Source organism: Phalacrocorax aristotelis, chromosome 8 (assembly GCF_949628215.1).
Source record: "Phalacrocorax aristotelis chromosome 8, bGulAri2.1, whole genome shotgun sequence".
NCBI lineage: Eukaryota > Metazoa > Chordata > Aves > Suliformes > Phalacrocoracidae > Phalacrocorax > Phalacrocorax aristotelis.
In genome coordinates this window covers 41491035-41513629 of record NC_134283.1, presented here as the reverse complement: position 1 = coordinate 41513629, position 22595 = coordinate 41491035, and the positions used below count along the sequence as shown (strand labels likewise).

At 44.0% G+C, this 22595-nt stretch overlaps 1 protein-coding gene across 1 annotated transcript in view; it reads left to right on the top strand.

The window, feature by feature from the left end:
• SPOCK1 (SPARC (osteonectin), cwcv and kazal like domains proteoglycan 1) overlaps positions 1–11596 on the top strand; it is a 336826-nt gene extending 325230 nt beyond the window's left edge. The window contains exons 8-11 of the mRNA XM_075102866.1: positions 3767–3988; positions 4593–4655; positions 9891–10028; positions 11051–11596. Of these exons, the coding sequence (XP_074958967.1) occupies positions 3767–3988; positions 4593–4655; positions 9891–10028; positions 11051–11241 (614 nt within the window). The 3' untranslated portion in view covers positions 11242–11596. The remainder of the gene's footprint in view (positions 1–3766; positions 3989–4592; positions 4656–9890; positions 10029–11050) is intronic.
• The last annotated feature ends 10999 nt before the right edge of the window (positions 11597–22595 follow it).

The window sequence follows — 22595 nt, the reverse complement described above, 5'->3', positions numbered from 1 at the left end:
CTAATTAGGTAGTAAGACCAGATTCAAATTGCTCCCGAGCCTGTTGATAATTCATAACATTCCTGTACTGTATCTAGATAGTCTCTTTGGTTGGAGTGGGAGTTGTTTTTTCTTTTACTAGGGATCTATGCAATATAAAGGATTTTTTCTGGGGAACATTTCTTCTCCTCCTTCTTTTATTTTAAGTGATGGGGGAAATTAGATTAATTATTCCCCTGCTAATTTAATTGTGGTATACTTTAATAAAATCAAGCTGGCTCATGTAAGTCAACTCTTGAAGGGGGAAAATAATTTTATGTGCCAGAAGGTGTGTTTATTTTTAATTAGGATTTTCACTTAAAGACTTTTTTAAATTTAATTCAATTTTAATTCAGAGGAGGTGGAGCATTTTACATATTAACAGGAGATTAGACTTTTTCATGTAGGTCAGCGGTTTGATTTCCTTCCAGATCTGTAGTGAATGGAAGTTGTTAGGATACAGAACAGCTGTCAGTCGGAATGAGAAACGGGATGGTCTCAAGCCAGGTCCTTGTGAACAGGTGTCCAAATGAGAGCAACCACCACCACAACTGACATTAATTGGCATCTGCACTGGCAGCCTTTGCCAAGGAGCCAAGAGCAGGAGGGATATGGAGCCTGCACCGTTCTCTTCCTTCTCACCATAGGCACAGCAGCACTAAGCTGATGCACAGAAAGGTGCAGAAAAGTTCTCACTGCAGTTACTGTTATTCTGGGTCTGTTGTGCTAGCAGTCCAGTCTATTAACCAAGCACTTAATTCATTGCCGAATTACAGTGTGTGGTTTATTTCATCCAGCATATTGCATCATATTTATAAGCACATATATCAAAAGCCTCCAAAAAGGAGTTAATTCATTCAACACCACTTGGCCTCACCAAGCTGACAGGAGCACAGTGACCTCCCAGTGAAGGGACGTGAGCCCCAAGAACCATTTTCCATCAGCTGCCCCGGTTACACAGTAAGTCAGAGCCTGCGTTGCGCACGCAGGGCACGCTTTGCTTTCATCCCTGTTGCTGGGTGCCAAGAGCTTCCAGGGTTGCTGGTTTTGGACTGCAGGTGCCATGTTGCAAAAGGTGGTTTAAAGGCAGTAGCTTTTACCAGGAGACAGCATGAAGTATGAAGCAGATACTAGAATTCACTTTCAACCATATATTTAGGGACGATAATAACCATCTAGCAAAGGGCTTTCCGTCACACCTACCACTGATATTTAAAGACTTCCAGACCACCCTGTCTAATAATCCAGCACTTCTTAATAATACAGCCTCTTAATAAACCTAATCGGGAACTCTGGTCACAACAGTGAAAGCTCCCTTGTTTATAAGAAATTACAATCAAAAATTCTTCAACTAATTAACTGCCTTCAAAAGTGACCTTTCACGATCGTATCTTGCATCCAAGCCCTGATGGTATGTCACAGAGCAGCTTCGTGTTCACGTCAGTCACTATCTTGTGATCTGCTCAGCCAGATCAGTACTGAGGGCACGCTGCTCTTGTATCCCTGAATGCATGTTGTACACACAGATAAGGACTTCCCAGCGAGGAGGAAAACAAGACTCAGAAATAATCCACAGACACTGTCAGGAGCAAGTTCATGCCAGGATCTCCTCCTCCCTGCGTTGATCCTTGCCGGTTAGGAGGTGACCTTCAGAGACCCACAGGGCTGAGCAACATGTACATACGCAACTGGTTGTACAACAGACCTTGTAGTTATTCACCGTAGCAGCAGTAAGTGCCACAACAGGGCATAAAGACCATCACCAGAGAGGGCATCAGTGGAGGAAAAGAGCAGCCAAAGGAACCCAGCTGTTTTTTACCCGGAAACTGTTAAACTGGGATAGCTGAAGCATGTACCAATCCCTGCTCCACCGTGCCATTGAATGAGCCACTCCTGCCTGTTTGACTACGTCTAACCTTCCCCGTGGAGGGAAATCAGGCACAGCGTACACCCGCACAAGGCAGGACTGCGTGTCCTGCTCCTCAGTGCTTTGTTAAAGGCAAAGTCAAGGAGTCTTAAATCCTTTCACTCAACAAGAGCTTGCAGAGTGACCAAATCCTGCTTGCCTTCTTCAGATGAATAAAATAATTGAAGTCAATAGGCCTAATTGCTTCAGCAAGGCAGGCAGGCTTTCTCCCTACATCTAGTCACATAGCCTTTTTCTTTTTCACTGTGCTCAAACTCGATTAGATAATGTTAGAGTAGATAACAGTACAAAAATGTGATGAAATGTTCAGCATGATCTCTCTTCCGTGCCTGAGCTGCCTCTAACCCTGAGGAAATGCTGTTACCGTCTTCCTTTCGTAGAGAAACATGTATTTTGAATGGCATAAACCTTCCCGTTAGTTAACCCTTCTCATTGTTCCTCCATGTCACTGACAACCCTCAGCTGCAGTTGCATACAAAAAGCACAGCTTCCAGCATGAAGCACTGCCCTCCTTTGGATTAATTCTTAAAATAGCAGGTAGGCTGCAGAGCTTGGGCAAACTGTCAGCGTGAGTCCAGCAACATCTTAGGTTTCATTTAACAAAGCAGCGTCCTGAAATGGGACTTGACACTTAGAGCAAATAAGGCTAAGCTTGACCTCTTTCAGTGAAAGATGCAGCAAAAGGAAAAAGCCCATCAGGCTTCTCCACATGGGCCATAAATAGTGCACAGGCATGCAGCTGAAACAGCGTGAGCGTGAGGTGCCCAGAGTACGTGGTTCAGGTACCCTCTGTGCCTGCAAATCCCCAGGCACTGTATGCACGTTTGAGAGTCCTTGGTGAAACCAATAGCCTTAGATAGCTTTATTAGCTCTACATTACAAATATACTTTCTTGCATCATAGATAACTTGGAAGTTAGGCCATGTTTGTACCAAACATTGACAATACAGTGACGGTGTGGATTTATAGTGCCCTGTCTTGTTTGTGAGAGAAGGCAACCCCGCTGATCTTGTGGAGACAGCAGAATACTGGAACATGCATCTCATGTACAGTGTGGCTATCTATATGCATGGCTTGGTCTTTCTGTGATGCCGCTGCTGCTTCTGCAGTCTTTTAAGGATTTGGGCTATTAAAATGAATGATGATGATGGTTTCCAAAGTGCTGGACGAGCAGAATCCCGTATTGCCGCACAATCCTGGAGGCCACAAGAACGAATTGTGCTGTCGTGGCATACAAACTTCTCTCCCCCTGCCTCCCCCAGACAGCTCACCGTGCAGATCAAAGCAATCTGTTGTCCACCACAGGAGGCAGGGCTTTGCAGACTGAAAAGCTGGGATGAGAGGTGGAAAGTGAGAGCACACTAGCAAAGAAATTGATCAGGGAACTAGAGACGGGTCTGGGAAACGGTATTTAAAGTGCATTCAGACTCGCTCTAGTTTGAAAATCGTGTGGATGCAGCCTTTTCTCGTCACATTTCTGTTTCTTGGAAGAAGGCCAACCCACTTGGACTGTGGACAGGAAAAAAAAAGTGAGAATTTTTTGAGTAACAATAACTTTGAATTACGTTTATCAGCTATGAATCTCAGCCGTCCCCACCCCACGGCACCTAAAGAGTGCAAGGAGTGCTCTAGTCTGCAGCTGTGCTTGGGTTTTACGCTCTACATAAACAGTTCAGTCTTAGAATTTTATTCTGCTTTGGTCAAGCGAGGGTGATGTTCAGAGTCCAGCCAAAAAAATTACAAAGGCTTTAGCGTACCAATGACTCCTGTACAGTGAGTGTGCTGGGGCTCAGCTGGGGATATTTGCCTATCTTCTTACAGGATTTGACACCAGCATTCTACCAATCTGTAAGGATTCCTTAGGCTGGATGTTCAACAAACTTGACATGAACTATGACCTGCTGCTGGATCCCTCGGAGATCAGCGCCATTTATCTGGATAAGTATGAGCCCTGCGTCAAGCCTCTCTTCAACTCTTGTGACTCCTTCAAAGACGGAAAGCTTTCGAACAACGAGTGGTGCTACTGCTTCCAGAAGCCGGGCGGTGAGTTGTGCCATTTGCAGTACAAAGAGAAGTTGTTTGGGTTTCCCTGTGTTTCAGGTCTGGTTGATCTGCTTGTAGGGGTAGTTTGGTAGTTGGCGGTCAGCTACATTGGAAAGCTCTTTTCCTCAGCATTGGTGTGAAAGGGCATTGTGTAACAATGTTTGATGTCATAGATGAGCTGTATTAATATCCCTTTATCCCTTCATCATTAAAACAAACGAAGTAATAAGTGCCAGTGCACACAGTCTAGAAATAAACTCTATTGCTGCTGGAAAGCTCAGGAACGTACTGTTTTATTAATGCAGAAATTAGCAAATCAAAAGTTAGAGAGCTGGCATTATGTCAGTTTAGTGAAAAGAGAGGAAAAACAGTTTAGCAATGAAAATGGCCCCCAAACACTAGTCTCAACTACAGTGTGCTACAATTTTTTTTTTTAATTAGTGGAGCTAATGACATAAATTTGTTTTGCAGTACAGTACCAGCATATGGGCTTCTTTCGTTCCCAGGTGTACACTAGTCTACATTTCGTGTCAGTAGTGAAGCCAGTCATTACAGAGTCTGTCCCGTACCATCTGGAAACTGATTCTCGTACGTTATATTTTAGGTCTTCCTTGCCAGAATGAAATGAATAGAATTCAAAAGCTAAGTAGAGGGAAGAGTCTGTTGGGTAAGTTCGATTACTTGCTATTCATTTACTCAACTAATTAAAGCTTCTGTGATTATTGTAACTTTATATGCAGTAATGGTTTTTCAATTAGAGACTAATGTTTTGAGTTGGGAATATGCACCACAGAGTGTAGGCCTGACACTATGAAATTAAACAAATAATGAGATAGCAACATACAGAACAGGTGTCAGCATGGCAACGGATTCAGAACGCATTTACAGCTCTCCAGAAATGCAAAGCCTGTCTGAACAGAGCTTAATACTGCCTTCGTCACCTCATAGGTCACAATATATACAGAGGCTGCTTAATACTCAAGCCTCCCATCTTTGAAGTGTGACTGAAGGTGCCACAGTGCATAGCCAATGGCTTTGTGGCTTCTTCCAGTTACAGTGCAATGCAGGTATTCCTTGGGGTTCATTTTTGACTAATCACCCTTAAAAATATTTCAGTATATTCCATGTATATGAGAACAGGAATTCGTATCACCTCATTTCAGGCAGCCCTGCAGGATGCTCCATACTGTAAGATGTGAAAATGCCTGCCCCTCTCTCTATTGACTATGGGGAGCCTGAATTGATTCATAACTTACACTGCTCTGATGGATATCTAAAATTAGGTGAAATAAATCCCCATACGGTGTCTTCCCATTTAATTGCTAAAAAATCAGGTTGTTGAACTGAATAAATTTAACTAATTCCATACCCTAAAATCAGAGTTTTGCGGTCTAGCGTTTATGTGGTGGTATCTTATTGAAACTTCTGCCCTAGCGCATTTGTGTATGTTGATCCAAATCACGTGAGGCACATCAGTACAGATTAAGTCTCTGTTTACAGAAAACACTGCATTCCACCCATGGAGAGTCTGCCCATCCTCAGACCCAGGCTGTCAGGCCCGTCATCAAGAACCTGTGTCAGGTTCTTACAGCATCAGGAGCTGCAGCGGAGAGCATGCTGCCATGCTTCTCAGATTGCACTCTGCTGCTCAGGTTGCGCTCAGATTTTAGTCTGATGTGTTGAGATACTCATTAGCACATCCTGCAAACAGAGCTTCTGCAAAGCTCATCTTTGCTAAACCCTGCCATCCCCAGGCACCACTGCTGTTTGGACTCGAGGTTCAGGTGCCTTAGAAACAGTCCCAACCTGGATTCTTTGGTTTAAAATAAGAATAAACATTCCTAAAGGCCTCAGGGACTATGGTTTACTTCCATCATCCTTTCATAGTAAGTTCACATAAAGATTAAGATGTTTCAGAGTTACAGCTCCTGCTGTTCATAGCTGTGGGAGTGAAGGGAGGATTGATCGCTCAGTTGTATGTGTGCTCCATTCAGTAAGTATTTTGCATTTGTGTTTGAATGCACGTTGTGGCAGAGAAAGTCATGGCATTCTCTGTCTCATGGGTGTCATGATTTTCAAAGCCACCTAAAAGAATAAGAAGCCCCGTTCCTAATAGATAGGTTTGGTTACCCCATACTCATTTTACACTTTGCTGTTACTTGCTATATGCAATAAATGTCATCTAGGTTGAAACATAAGAGGGTTGTTCCAGTGTGTGGGGAAAAATTATTACTATATTGCAGGTAGTACAACATGCAGGCTGTTGTAGCACATGTCACTGGGTTCTGATCACAATAGCAGGAGTAAAATGACAAAGTAAAAGCAGTAAGACTGGTCCCTTACCACAAATAACCTCTAGTCAACTGTATTAAAAAAAGAGAAGGATGAAAGTGGCTAAGCTCAAAAAATCAAGAAGCGTCAGGCATAGGATGTTCCACAAGCTAGAACATTATAATATAGAGAGGAACTCTTTGCTTCACCTTCCTGGAAAGTCTGCCTGCATAATGACACCTGTATGTGAGATTTTGATCTGATCTCACAGCTATTTGTGCAGCAGCAAACATTGTCCTTTCTCTTCACCGACTGAAAAATCATGCAAATGGAAACCAAAACATCCAAGTGACAAAAAACACACTTGTAGAAACAACAAAGAAAAGATTGAAAAGAGAGATGAATATTTTCACAGGAACTAGCCTTTAATTATTCTCTTTCCTTCTCTGTCCCTGGCATATAGAGCACGGCATTTCCAGTCTGGCAGTATGCATGAAGAAGATTTCTGTTAACCTGTAGCCATTGATAAAAAATGATGACTTTTGATATTTTGTTCTCTATATATTTTTCAAAACACATGACAGTTGCAACAAAGTACTTCAAAGCCATTGCCATTAGATATGTTGAATTTGGAGGCTTTCAAATAGAGTCTAGCATCCCAGGGGACTGAATTAAAAAGTAAACAGCACTATTCATCTTTTCCTACCAGATTTATCTAGAGTACAATTAACTGCAGAGAGTGTACTTTTAGAGCATACAACTGTGCTGCCTGATAATGCTTCTCCCACATTGCTAAGGTAATAAACTTCTGCTCCCGTCACCGTTTTCTTCTGTACCAGCCCTGTGAATTCAGCTAACATAATAGCTAATACAGGGAGCTGTGTGCCAGCTAGCTCTTAATTCTGCCAGGCTTTTACCCGTGTGCTTCACTATCTTTAGCATATAATTTATCTCCCCATGTCCTCTGAGGAAGGGGAGTATTGTATTGATAAGGAAATTATGAAAAAAAAACCCAAAAGATATAGGTCTGGATCGATAAAGAGGACGTAGATGCAACAGTGCTGTTCAAGTTTGTGTGGAATAATTAAATATTCCATGGGACAAAGAGAGATGGGGGAAGCAGGATTCGCTAGCCTGAGGCAGTTCAGTGGGGAGTGACAACTATTTTGTAGTGCTTAATAGTAAAGCTGGTCCACCAGCGGCCCTCTCCACACTTGTGGGGAAGCACCGTCTGCAAGGACTTCTGGAGAGGAAACGTGAACTCCTTTCTCCTTCCAAACCCTGTGGGTGTTCTCTGACACCAAACCAAACTGTGGGGTGAAAACGGTCCCACTAAAGAGGCTGTCTGGATGCCATGCCCCAGAACAGCAGCGCTTGTAGCCAGGGCTTATTTCCAATGAACACAGGGACCGATTTGTGTAGGATTACGGGACGAATCAGTGCGCTGTACAGCACTTGCTCCCAGTGACTCTCCATCCTCACCGGGTTATCACCTGCACCTGACACACTGGAGAAGACATGCTATAAGCTTCCCTCTGACGGTTGGCAAACACTGTTACATTAGTATGCGTAGCCAAATATTTAAAGCTCCGGTGTTACATAAAAATTGGCACAAATTGCCCATGCGGAAGGAAAAGTACCTTCTACTCTTCCCTGTGACCCAGAGTGTGAATCCTTTCCACAGACAGTTATGTTGGCAGTGAGCCTGGGCTGTAATTTATTTTTAAATATGTGGCTTTTACAGGCAGTGTGGAACATTTTAATACCTTACAAGAAACACAGTGAAACTATGCAAAAAGGCCTGTTTCAAAGAAGGGAAAGGTTGCATTGCCCGAGGAAAAGAGAAAGCATGAGACATTTTAAAATGTAGAGGCTGTTCTCTGCTCACCCCGTAATGCCACTGAGGTTCTCCCTTTGATTTTCCCCTGGAGACAGATGCTCGTCTGCTGTAACAGGGCAGCTCTAGTGACACAGGTACAGCTATGCTGATTTACACCAGCTCAAAATCAGCACCTGAGCACTTTTCCCAAGGTTGTATATAAGCTGATAAGCACCTGGAATGCTTAACAGAGAGAGGACATGGGCATAAATATGAAAAAAAAAAAATTCTCAATATTGAAATAAAGGATCGAACAGTGAGCATTAACTTACCAAAAAAACCTGCAAAGATTAATAGATATACATGGTTATTAGAACCATTTTCTTTTTCGTAAATAGTGAAAATGAGTCTTTGGGAGTCATCAGTATGCGTACATTTGGACATGAACATAACGGTGATGGGTATATATAAACAAACCAGCTATAAGACCATGCTTTGAAATTATTTTAAATACTCTCACTGATGGATGTGAAGTGGTCTCCAAACTTGATCTGCTATACAAAGATTTCTGCAGCTGTCCAAAGGTTTCTGTTCTCATCTTCCAGACCTACATTAGCAGCACTCAAACATTAGACGAGATCCGGAGTGCGATGAGTTTGGAAATCCAAGGATTCACTTTATATGGATGTATGTGTGTACGCGCATGAGATCGCCTTCCACTTTCATGTCTTTATATAGGAAATTTCATGACATTTGGGCAGCACCTTCTCATTCATTTTTTTCCTGTGAGAGCTGTAGTGGAAATAGCCCCTTTGACACATGAACTGTCTGAAGAGATGCTAGACACATGGAACTAGTTAAAGAACTTACTGTGTGACCAGTAAATCACTGATATCTTTGACAAAGGAAGAAAATACTTTCTCAAAAGTCATTTGAGATAAGAAATTTGGGGGCAAAGGTGGGTTTCTGCCATGTTTCAAATTGAAGCAATTGGCAAAGAAGGGAAAATGACTGCACTGACCCTCCCCTGGGAATAAAGCTAACTCAGCTCGAAGGACAAGAGGGCTTTTCATATTGAAGTGCATTTGCTGTATCTGCTGAAAAGTGGGAACAATAAAACGGGTTTCTCCTGAGAGCTTCCCTATCTGCAGAAGGCAGAATGAACCACACTCTACAAGGCTGAACTATATTGGGTTTATTGTGAGACAAATCTTAGGCTTCAACACCAAAGACTTCTTGACTTCAAATCCTGTTGTCCCTCTCTGTAAAGCTTGTGCAGTACTTCTCCTTTTATACATGGGAACCCTCAGTAAGTCAGAAGTTGTGCTTGAGATCAGTATGAATAGCAAGCAGATGGCAGATACCTTCCAGGGATAATTACAGTGTTGTGGGAAGACTTACATGATAAACACTGAAGGCACGCAAATGGAAGGGAAATGCAGAATTAATGAAGTTGGAGTAATAATCCAGTTGGGAAGAAAAGTTTAAAACCAGGAATTAAATCTGAAAGGGGGTCTGTGGGAGTATTAATCATTCAGGGACAGACTGAACCTACCTCTAGTGCCCTGTGCCATCGCCCTCCATGTGCTGTATATGCACAAACATTTATGCACTGTGCAGTGACCAGGGTGGCTGAAAATAGTTAATCACACAGAACTTCTGCTCCCTTTTAAGAACTAGATAATCACATGTATTTTCTTGCCAAAGTTGTAAAGATCTTCCTGTAAATAAGTGACAAATTCGTAATACTGTATATACCTGTTTGCTCCTGCAGAAGCTTGCATTAATGATTATGCCTTGTATTTTATTCAGGTGCTTTCATCCCACGGTGCAATGAAGAAGGTTATTACAAAGCCACTCAGTGCCATGGCAGCACAGGGCAGTGCTGGTGTGTTGATAAGTACGGGAATGAGATAGCTGGCTCAAGAAAGCAAGGGACAGTTAGTTGTGGTAAGTAACGATACGCTTTCCTCAGACAACAAAGGAATTAACCCTGTTGTAAGCGCTGCCATTGCGGTACGATGGAGTATGATACCAAAGTGACAACAGGGAAACATGAGTACCAGTGTTCAAAGTGCTCCTGTACTTTCCTATTCAGACTACAAATGGAGCCCTTAGATACGTATAGCTGGACTGGGTGGGGGTGCAGCAGAAGTTAACAGGCAATAGCATTTTTGCTCCCAGCCTGGAAGATGTAGTAGCTGCGATTAGAATTAAGGCTATGGGATTGCTGTGCATGGTTATTAAATATATTGTTCTGTATACTCTGGAACGCATATTTACTGGGACTTCATGAATAATGGCTTTTCAGACAAAGGAAGGCCTAAATATGTAAAATTTTATAAATTAACAGCCAAGCTCAATAAAATTGCTGACAGGACAATATTATGTAGGTCCATGAAATCATCAATTAGCTGTTACACCGAGGCAAGCAAGATTTCAGCTGTATTCCTTCAGAGTGCTTCAGCGATGTTTCTAGATGCAGCTTTTTTCTTTGAGAAGGACCAAGAAAAGCAGAGACCTAGAAGGTCTGAGATGCCCAGAATCACATCACAGATCTTAGTCTCAGCAGCTACATTTACAGAGTGTGGTTTACGCACTGAAATAAAATCAATTTGTGGAATATTTTTAGCCTGGTTTAGAGAGTTGTGGTGGGATGAAAGTATTTACAAAGGGGTAATGATTTTCTGGCCTACATGCATGTGAACTGAGACTCTCCAGGCGAGTCTCTAGGAGGAGGGCAAAGCGCAGTTTATGCAAGTAAATTTTTCAGAGTAAATTGGGGTGGGTGTGTGTATATATATATCCCAGTCAAGATTAAAATTGAACTGCAGATGTTGTTTCATGGATAGCTGAACCAATTAATTTGAAAAGTACCATTGCAAATGATAGTGGCTTGAATGAGAAGGGTAGTGATGAACGAGGATTTGGTGTCATATGAGGGAATAACCTTTCCTGCTCACGTGTTTCAGAAGAAGAGCAAGAAACCTCAGGGGATTTTGGCAGCGGTGGATCTGTTGTGTTGCTGGATGATTTGGAAGAGGAACCTGAAACAGCAAAAAAAGACAAAGAAGGGAAACTGAAGATTCACGTAAGAGCAGCTAATGAAGATGATGAAGATGAAGATGATGATAAGGATGATGAAATTGGTTATATATGGTAGTGCCCATCATAGTGAGGACTCACATTTTGCACAATATTGCAAGTCACATCATATCTCTGCAGTTGTATCTGAGAGTACCTGGCACAAATATTCCCTCTCTACTGAGTTTAATTTTGTATAGTCTATTTAATTTGGTAGGCAACTTTTTTTTTTCCTGCAAGGACTGTTTGGAAAACAGCTTTTGTTCAGTTGGTTTGGGGGATTTTTGTTCTATCCACAGGGGCAATGAGTTTTGTTTCAAAAACATTTCATGTGTTAATCCTCACTTGCACAGCTTATGAAATATATCCTGTGAAAGAACCGCAGAAGGGGCTCAACAAACCAATACAAGGCTTAGAAGCCCTTCTTGTGTTAGAGCATTTGTGTCATAAATTGTTACCTGGATCATATCAGAAACAGTTACTTTTCTTTCATGAAGATGGAAGAGTAGGTGCCTCATTTTCTACTCCATATCTGTCACATTCCAGTAAGGAGTAAGTCTCTTTGGATGGAGGCTTCTGGCTGCCCAGCACCAGGGGTTTGATCCAGAAAGAAACCCACTGGCGGGATTTGCTTTTCCTTACATTCTCTGAGAATGGGTCCAACAGGCTTAGACCAGCCCACACTGAAAGCAAAGCTCCCACCAGAACAAAGATCAGCTCACTGACACTGGTTATTTGGTTAAGGAACACGGCCTTGATCTTAAGAGATGCTGAGAACCTGCAGCTACCATGTACCAAGCCCTACAGGCAGGGAAGAGAGTCCATCTGCCTTTCAAAGTGTTTAAGGAAAGAATGTTTTGTGAATTTGTAGCATCAAAACCCCCTCCATAGCTGTTCCTCAGCTTCTGTCTGAACTCATTTGCACTGAGAGTTGCACTAACATGACGCAGGCAGCCTCTGCCTCCTGCTCACACGTTATGGAGCTGCCTGTTCTTCATTTAGCAATCCTTCATTCCCAAGTTATAAAGCTGACAAAGACACTAACCATCAAAAGTAATAAGCTGTCATTCCTTTAATTTAAATAGATAATATTTATTTAGCCTCTTTAAAAAAGCAACTTTAGGTGGTCATGTTTCAAAAGCAGAACCCCTTTGCTCAGTGTGACACGCTGCACGCTCATAAATCACACACGTAAAAGAGAACAGTATTAAAATACAATCTGTGAGTCCCTCCGCATCGCCCATAGCCTCATAGCTCTTCAGTTGTATCACAGCATATTGACATGGAATTCTTTGCTGTGTCCTTTCCCATTGCAGTTCTCTGATGCAGTAATGTACTGTGGTGACCTTTTATTATTTTTGCTGTTTTCAGAACCAGTAAGCGGTTCCTTAAGCCCACGCTTGCATTAGGATGCAGATACAAGTATTTTAGCAGTGCCTGTGATTTGCCGGTGAGTTATTTTGCAGAATGAAAAATGTGCTTATTACACAGAAAACTCATTAGTTTAATTATTTGTCCTCTGAGTTAGTGCTGGATGTAGAGGTGGCGGCAGTATGGAGTTAAAACATGGCTAGTTACCTATTCACACAAAAGTAGGCAAATACCGTGCGGGCTGGCAGAAGGTTTTAAGGACACTGGCCCAAGGGCTGTGGTCCTCAGCCCTCTCCAAAGTCAGTGCCCACTGCAGAGCCTGGCAGGGCTTTGCAGCCCCTCTCCCTCTCTGTAGGACGTCTGCTTTCAGAAACGATCAGAAGAGCAATAGAGAAGAGGAACTCCTTTCAGAGAACACGTGTTGCAGGGGATCAGTTGTTTTCTCCTCTTTCATTGCCTGTCTATCTAGATCAATGACCTGAGACCACAGAGCAAGCCTGCATAATTGTTTTTAATGCAGAAGGGGGTGTAAAATCGTGAAGAATAATTTGTTGTGTGTTGGTTCACACCCTCGCATCCTCCCAAAAATCTGCCATCACAGGCATTTGCAAAAGGCCCGCAATCCTCCCTGCCACAAATCCCTCTGGTTTTCCTATAGCTTTTGGAAATTTATTTAAAAAATCATTGTCCATGAGCTGCACAGCACATGCGCACTCTCGCTGCCTTTCATAGGAAATGACACTAACTTGCAAAAGGAACAGACACAACCAACATTTTTGTTTCCTTAAATAGTATGATTTTGTGAGAAGCAATCAACCACCATCAGTAGCTGGTTTCCCTCTCATATTTTATTAATTAAACCCATACTCTCTGGGTCTAGCGCTGCTGTCCTGTGCCGGACCTGCCTAAGGCACAGCGTTGCCATTTCACGCTGACATAAATCTGAGCTCCACGATCAGTAGAGTTATTCTTCTCCTCCTGCCTGGACTCAGTCTCCACACACAGCTAGGGTTTGGAGGTTTTTTTTGTTTTGGCTTTTGTTTGTTTTGTTTTGCAGTTCCATGTCTGCACCAGCTTATCCTGGAACTATGCATTACTTCAAAAGCCACACAGCAAATCCCTTCCCCTGCCCAGCACCTCACCAGGGTAAAGCCTGCCTAACCAAGCCCTTGCAGGCAACTCCAGGGTCCAAAGTTGCAGCCTTTCTAGATCACATGCAAACATGGAAGATGGTTAAATAAGCCTTTGAATGTTGACATCCTTCAGTTTACATGTGCAGACATGGCACTGCCATCCATTTCTCACCACTGGTGAGCCTCTCCTAGCTGCAATCTCTCACATGCAACTACTCCAAATCAGAGGTGGCAGTTTTATGTCTTTATTTTAGACTATGAAGCATTTACTGTCGCTCAGACTGATCAGCACAAACATGCTGTGGGTCCCAGTCACATGGCTCTGTGCCCAGCACAGCCAGGCACGAGGGCAGATGCCCTGGCTGGTTTGGCTGACCTCTGGTAGCACATTTCCCAGCACACAGAAACACACACATCACCACCACCACCCCCATGTCCCATTTTAAGCCCACTGGCCCTGATTCAGGAAGGCACCCCAGCCTGGCAATTGTTCAGTCACCTGCCTCAGTTGTCAAATGTTCTTCTGAATCAGGGCCAGCATTGGGGCGGGGGGTGGGGGGGAGCAATTTGATTGACTGGGTCACTTGGGTGCAACTATAAAAGAGTTTAGCGAGAGCAGCGGCAGACCACGAGGTGCCGCAGCCAGCCAACACCGGGCAGACGGGCTGCCGTGCTTGGACGGGCAGCTCAGGCTACGGATCGCTTTAAGAGCAAGTGCCCAACTAGTACAAAATGATTTAGCGAAGCTCTTCTGTGATCCGCTGGCATCCTCCGGTGGTTGGGGGATCTGCAGCCGATGTATACGTGTGTATAGCTGTGTGTCTGTGTGTACACATTTATACACATATATGTGCGTGCGGGTGTCCAATTTGGGAAGATGCCTGTTTTATTGCTTCAAAAGAAACCAGCAATTCTACCAAGAACCAGTGCTCTTCCAGATCAAGCCCCTTCCATTCATCATGCTTTGTAAAGGATTTAATTTGCTTTCAGCTTAATTTAATTACTTACTTTTTCTTTTTTTTTTCCTTTTCTATTCTTTTTTTTTTTCCTTTTCTATTCTTTTTTTTGCAAAGCAGGACTTCCCATCTGCATCAAGCCATCTTCAGTGTGCAAAAATGGCATCAGAGTTGTCCCATTCTTATAGAGACACAAACCAATTTCTAATCTCATTTTCTTTTCTTATTAGAGACTATGAAATACTGTTGGGTGTTGCTTTATGTTTCAAGGTGTCCTTTTCACTACTGTGGTTAAATCAAAAGCTCCTTGAGTTCAGATTTCAGCACGGTTCGGTTGTTGGGTCATTACTGGCCTTTGCTGTGAACACAAAGAATCCTTTTCTTTTTCGTCACCTTTTTTTTAAGCTATTCCATACTATTATTTTAAACCATTTGAAGTGTTTATTTAATATTTATTCTACAGTTTATATTGAAAATGTAAAGTTTATATTTAAAACAACACTGTTTGTTAGTGAATGCTTCTCTTTGCCTCTCCAGCCTAGTCTGTTAGTCTCTGGCATGGGAATATTTTGATATTAGAAGTTTTGTAGCATTTTTCCCCTCAAGCAGCAAATGACATAGATCTAAGGTCACCACTTGATACGGACCACCAGATCGTTCAAGCTTAGCTTCCTACATTTGTTGGCTTTTATTGCAGTCCCTTCTGTATGCCATTCAAGTTCCTTTAATACATAGACTGCTTTGTACAGTTACTACACATCAAAAAGCCCTTTCTACAGTAGGTGGGTTTTGGTCTTTTTATACTTTTCTCAATGCTGTTGATGTCCGTTACTGTTTAAATGTGTAGATCTTTAAGAAGAGATCCAAATATTACGTGTTTCAGTTTGATGTCCCTACTGTAGATGGATGTAGACTGTCATAGTAAGTAGATTTGCATAGTAGATTCTGAATGCTTTTTCCATAAGGAGTTAAGTGGAATGTGAGCATTTTGCTATCTTTGGTTAACTGTAAATGCTTAACTGTAGTCTGAAATAGTTGCATTTTTGTCTGTCTCAATAAATTTTAATTTGTCTGCGACTCCTTATTGCCTGTCCTGAATTTTATTAAATTTGGGGGATCAAAAATACTGCAGTACATTGAGCCAGCATTTAATCATGCATGGGAACGGATGGTCTTTTATATTTGGTTTATACCTTATACCTCTGTTCAATGTCAGCTGTAATCTGTGAAGTTAATGTAAGGTCTCTAGAAAGCTATATTTTAAAAGCAGAAGTGAAACCAACCTGAAAATAATAACTGTACCAAAATCAGAACTTTTCAAATTACATTAAAATTTATTTTTAAGGAACTAGTAGGGGTGGGGGGGAACCTTTCATTTTTATTCCCCCCCCCAGTTTGCAAATCGTGAAGTTTTTCTGTCTCTTCTGAAGGTATCCAGGGCAATTCTATAAACACAGCCACATGCTACAGTGGCCATTATCTACAGTATAAATTAAGGCAAAATTATATTGAATACAGTTGGTGGGAAGCCATCCTCACTCAGAAACACCTGGGTTTGTGTCTCTATTATTAAATTAGAGCTCCTCTTTAATATTACTAATTTAAACAGCCAGCATTAGTACAATGCTAATTACAGAATTTAAAACGTTATTTCGTCGCCTTTCCTCTGTATGGGCAATATTAAAGCACCACATGAAAGCAGGAAACCTATTTTCAAACATTTGTACAATTATCCTCACATCAGGTAATACATTTATAACATATCTGTCCATACACCATTGGCTGAGTTGTGTCATCTAGGGTCAGAACCTGCCTTAACTTTCTGTTAAATTGACTGTTTATTAGCTTGTTAGTTTATTTTTATTGTGGGTACCACACATTACTTCCAGTATGTTGTCTTACCTGACTCTGCAAACAAATGGGTTTTCCCTTTCCAAAACCACTCTGAGACTCTTAGAATGGTTTGATTTTCCATGATTCAGCTGCACCAAATGTCAGGTACGAGGGCGCTGAGGGCGGGAAGGGAAGCAAACCAAAGCCAAAGTACAAAGAGTGCCTAAGTTGCAAATGGGATTTTAGTTGTCAGGAAGGGTTAATGCTTGGAATTTATTTTTTTTTTAGTATCCCTTCTAGATTCAAAATTGCCGGCATCTTGCAAGCTTTGCATTACGCCCACACACGAAATCACACACACCCCAGACCCCTTTTCTATGTACAGATGCGCGTGTGCGCGTGTGTGTGTGTAGATCATAGAATGTCCTGAGCTGGAAGGGACCCGCAAGGCTCACCGAGCCCAGCTCCCGTCCCTGCACAGGACACCCCAAATTCACACCGTGTCTCTGAGGGCCTTGGCCAAGTGCTTCTGGAATATCGCCAGGCTGGTGCCGTGATGCCTCTCCCTGGGGAGCCTGTGCCAGGGCTCCACCACCCTCTGGGGGAAGGACCTTCCCCTAATGCCCAGCCTCACCCTCCCCTGGCACATCTCCCTGCCGTTCCCTCGGGTCCTGGCGTTGGTCACCAGAGAGCAGAGACCAGCCCTGCCCCTCCTCCCCTTGGGAGGGAGCTGCAGAGCGCCACGAGGGCTGCCCTCGGCCTCCTCTGCTCCAGGCTGAACACACCAAGGGACTTCAGCCGCTCCTCGTACGGTTTCCCCTCTAAACCCTTCCCCAGCTTCGTGGCCCTTCTCTGGACTCTTTGCAGTAGCTTTATAACCTTAATGCCCTGCGGCGCCCAACACTGCCCGCAGCCCTCGAGGTGAGGCCGCCCCAGCGCGGAGCAGAGCGGGACAATCCCCTCCCTCGCCCGGCTGTGATGCGGGGCTCAATGCCCCCCAGGGCACGGCTGGCCCTCGTGGCTGCCAGGGCACGCTGCTGGCTCACATTCAGCTTGCCATCGACCAGATCATCATAATGTGTGCGTATCTATATATACACACACAGAGTATTTATGTCTATGTATATATATACACACACATACTGTCATGATCACCTGCCCTGAGAAGGGTTGGTCAAGGACAAAAAGTGCCAGAGTATTTGGGGGGAGCGAGAGAGAGCTCACAATGTCCATGGGGACACATGAACCCCCAGTGAGCCCAGCCGGCCACATCGCTGCCACCTCTGAGGAGCTGCTATGCAGAAAACTGGAAGGTTCCTCCCGTTACCACCCTCCTGCTTCAGTCACTGCTGTCTTTAGAATCTCCTGGTTTGGGGATATCCACTTCTGGGGATTCCTTCCATGCCTCATATAAGGTTGAGCTGGTGGTTTATCACCCATACTTTGCTAATCACTTCTGTAAGAACTTGCACTGGGCTAAATGCTGTGAACGGGTACTTTGGTTTCATACATTAAAATAATTGTAGCAGATTATTATGTCCTACCTGTCATGCCCTGATAAGCTGCATTGATTTATATTTAGCTTTCCCATGATTCTGTCCTCCATTTTGGATGTGGATCTTGGATGAATTCATTAACTCCCTGCCAGGGGATACAGCCTTTGCTTCCCCAGTGGTACTGAAGAGTGTCTGTGGCTGAAAAGTTGCTCCAGCAATGGTAAAAGGTCATCCTGGGCTTAAGATAAAATGATCAGCAGGGATGGCTCTTACCTGGAGGTCAGTGAAGTCCATCCTCACCCAAACAGTGTAACTTTCACCCTCAGTAACATCTGCCAGCCGGGGCTGTACTGCACTGCAGGGGGGCTGATACCTCTGCGTGGGAAGGGGGCACACAGACAAAGTTACACAATTAACCATTTACAAATAAACAGGCTTTTTCCCCGATTTTCCAATATATAAATGTTTTCCTTATCTTACTGTTTTGCTAATGACTATGCTGTTCTTGGTCTGCATGTGAGATGCATGTGAGATGCATGTATACACTTACACATCTACAAACACACACACAGAGTCTTATTTTCTCTCTCACAAAATTTTCTGGTGAGATCCACACCAGCTATAAAACAGTAGCATTACAGCCTTCACTGATGCTTAATTTAATTTTTCTTTAAGTACTGACAGTCAAAGGGTGAGATACTAAAAAGAAAAATCATGTCACAACAGCTTTGCATACCGTACAGCGTTTTGAATAGATTAAAAAAAGGCAGAGAGCTATTAATAAGCTTTTGACTTTCTGCAAACTCCCATCTTTGAAACTAGACCATCTTTTTGCGAGGTGGGGAGGCAGAGTGAAGAGCAGGCTTTATGCGGACTTGGGGAAAAAGAGAAGAAAATGGTGAAACAAATCGATTTCGGTAGGCTGTGACTGAGAGGGGCAGACCCACTGAGCATGGGCAGAGAGTCCTACCCGCTGCTTTCAGGACAGAGCCTACCTTTCTTCAGTGGAAAATTCCCACTGACTTGAGCCATTCAGGATCAGCCCATCGCGACCCACAAACTGCAGAGGCAGGTTCCTGCTACCAGCTGGGTTGGTTCTGTCCCCTGTGAGCAATACCTAGTAACTGCTTGAAATGAATCCCTGAAAACTAGGATTTAAAAAAACACAGCACATACAATGGCACTCCAAGAGGGAGGGAAGAGCAAAGCCAGAGGCAAATTCAGATTTTGCCAGCACTATATCAGCCCAGTAATGAGGCAGAGGTATGTAAAAAGCTCTAATGTGTGCATTCAGTGGCTATGAAGCCACCCTCCCAGCTGTAGATGTGCAAGAAACACTTCTGCTGACTACAGATTTAGAAAGAATTACAGTGTCTGGCAGCTACTGGTCTCAAGTATCAACTTCTTTCACTTATCACTATAAACTCCTGCAATTCCATGCTAAAGGGTTGGGCAGAAAAAGAGTTTGTAAAAAAAACTTAAAATGCAGGGTCTTTGCCAGGTAGTAACTGCCTTTTCTCATCTATAGTTACTCAGTAAAAATCATTGCTGGAGCATGACTCTACTTCCATTCCCAGCCAATGCATTTGCAATCTGGCCTATAAACATGGGAAAAGCGACCCCAGAGCATATTGTTAGAGGAAAGGTCCAGAAGCACACTGGTTCATGCTTTGAAAACATATTACCTCTGAAATTATTTGCGGGTTTTGAAACACTTGCAGGTTTTGACACTGATTTTTCTATGTTGAATATCACAGAATCCCAGAGTGGTGGGGGTTGGAAGGGACCTCTGGAGATCATCCTGTCCACCGCCCTGCTGAGCAGGCACACCCAGAGCAGGGGCACAGGGCTGCGTCCAGGCGGGGGGTGAATGTCCCCAGGGAAGGGACCCCACAGCCTCCCTGGGCAGCCTGTGCCCCTGCTCTGGCACCCGCACAGGGAAGGGGTTTGTCCTCATGTTCAGGGGGAACTTCCCGTGTTCCAGCTTGTGCCTGTTGCCCCTTGGCCTGGCGTTGGGCACCACTGAAAAGAGCCTAGTCCCATCCTCCTGACACCCACCTTTTAGACATTTATAGGCATTGATGAAATCCTCCCTCAGTCTTCCCTTCTCCAGGCTGAACAAACCCAGGTCTCTCAGCCTTTCCTCACAAGGGAGATGCTCCAGCCCCTCATCACCTTGGCAGCTCTCTGCTGGCCTTGCTCGAGCAGTTCCACATCCTTCTTAAACTGGAGGGCCCAAAACCAGACACAGCACCCCAGATGTGGCTTCACTGGGGCAGAACAGAGGGGCAGGATAACCCCCCTTGCCCTGCTGGCCTCACTCCTTTCCATGCACCCCAGGACACCGCTGGCCCCCTTGGCCCCAAGGGCCCGGTGCTGGCTCGGGGTCACCTCGCTGCCCCCCAGCACCCCCAGGGCCTCTCAGCAGAGCCGCTCTCCAGCAGGTCCCCCCCAGCCTGTGCTGGTGCGGGGGGTTGTTCCTCCCCAGGGGCAGGACCCTGCACTGGCTCTTGTTGAATTCCCTGAGGTTCCCCTGGGCCCAGCTCTCCAGCCTGCCCAGCTCTCGCTGGATGGCAGCACGGCCTTCTGGTGTATCAGCCGCTCCTCCCAGCGTGGTGTCATCAGCGAACTTGCTGAGGGGACACTCTGTCCCATCATCCAGGTCATTGATGGATATATTGAACAGGCCTGGACCCAGCACAGACCCCTGGGGAACACCACTAGTGACAGGCTCCATCCAGACTCTGCCCCATTGATCACGACCCTCTGAGTTCTGTTGTTGAGGCAGTTCTCTGTCCACCTCGCTGTCCACTCACCCAGCCCACAGTTCCTTAGTTCCTCCACACAAATCCAGTTAATGCCAATACATTCATGTCAGAGTCTGTATGAGTAGGAGCGTACAGACACAGCTTTGCTCCATCACAGATGATGCATCAATTTATCACAACTGGCGAGGAACTGACCTAATAACTACTAGCCTAAAGTAAAATTAAATAAAACTGAGATTGTAGCAAGATGTAGGTTTTCACAGATTAATGTAGGCTACTGAAATACTTTGGGTTACAGGGGGCTATTACAGAAGATCAATATTGCCATTGCTTTTGGTACAAGTCACGTAAGAGTCCGACACCTACAATGAGCGTCGGTGGTTGTTGGTGATGCTAATGCTGCAGCTCACCTCTACTCCTACTGCAATAGCTACTGCTATAGTGAGAGGAGATGGGGTGCAAATAAATACATTGCTAAACTCCTCCCTTGTAATGTACCATGTCAGCCAGCTTTGAAAGGTGGGCACTATTCAGTTACACAGAAGGAAATATCATAGATTTATTTTGGCAAGCAAGAGAGCACAATTTGGCTCAGCTGGCTCTCGTGGTAGAGACAAACATCAGGCTGGTTCTGAAGCTACCCAGAATAACTCTGATATCCTCTCAGAGGAGGGCTGTCATCCTGGCTGGTCTCAAGCCCAGTTTCCATCCTCAGCTGAAATGATTCTTTCCAAACCGATTCTTCTGTAGGTTTTGGTTTTTTTTCTTTTTTTTTTTTTTTGTTAAATTTTGTCCCCAAGCCTATGAGTTAATTAAGTTTTAACAATGATCTGTATCACTGTAGAACAGGATATCTGGTTGCTCATCTGTTTTACATAATTGATTAATTAATAACCTTGCTAATTGAGTCTCATGAAATCCTCTGTTAAACTGGAGCAAGGCCATGTCCCAAACCGTTGCTTGTAGGGTTACATTAAAATCAGGACGTTTTGGCTGCTCCGTCTCCCCCAGGCTCTGTGGTGCAAGTCACAGCACAGCATTAACTTAATGGGGCTCCTGGGCTGCTGTAGAGTTGCATGGTTTGGTGGGTTGACCTTGTTTTCACCTGTATCCCAAAATTTCAAAACTTCTCCCCCTCTTTTCCTTCTACACCCCTAGCAGCAGCTCCTTGCGTTTGTGAACTCCAGGGCTGCCTCTGTCTTGCTCTACACCATCAGTCACCACTTACATTCTACAGAGTGGTACATCCCCACAGCCAGTTTTAGTTAGCAACATTTTCTACCATTTGTGGCCAAGTGTGAGCACCAGCATGGCTATAAAATAAAGTGACAAAGCAACCCTCCCCCTGCTACCTGAAAACTGCACCATGAGCTCTTCTTAAAGGCATTGTGTTCGACACAATGTGACCTACATCTTTTCTCAGGAGCAATCACAGCTGAAATAAGGCATAACATGATGGATTCTGAGCTATTAAATGGAAGAGGACTATCCATGGAAATAACCACTGACAATAGTTTGCATTTCAATCTAATTTCTTTTCTTCTTATTACCCCTAGACATGGAGCACGATGTATTTCTAGTACATGGTATCATCTGCAAGCCAGCAGCAAGGTGGGGGGGTGCAAGCTTTGCTTTAAACCCTGCTCCTGAGGGTGCTTTCCAAACAACCTTCGGTCAGGGTAAGCAGCAAATATTTTCCTTAAAATCTGTCCACTAAGGAAATGTTTTCTCATCCTAACCCACTTGCATCTAACTGGACATAAACCCACAGCAACTTCATCAAACGCTCAGGGATTCAGTGCACGCACGGAGGGCGAGTGAGCAGGGACCTTCCTGCTGTGCTCTGGGCAAAGACGTCCTTAGACAAAGCAACCAT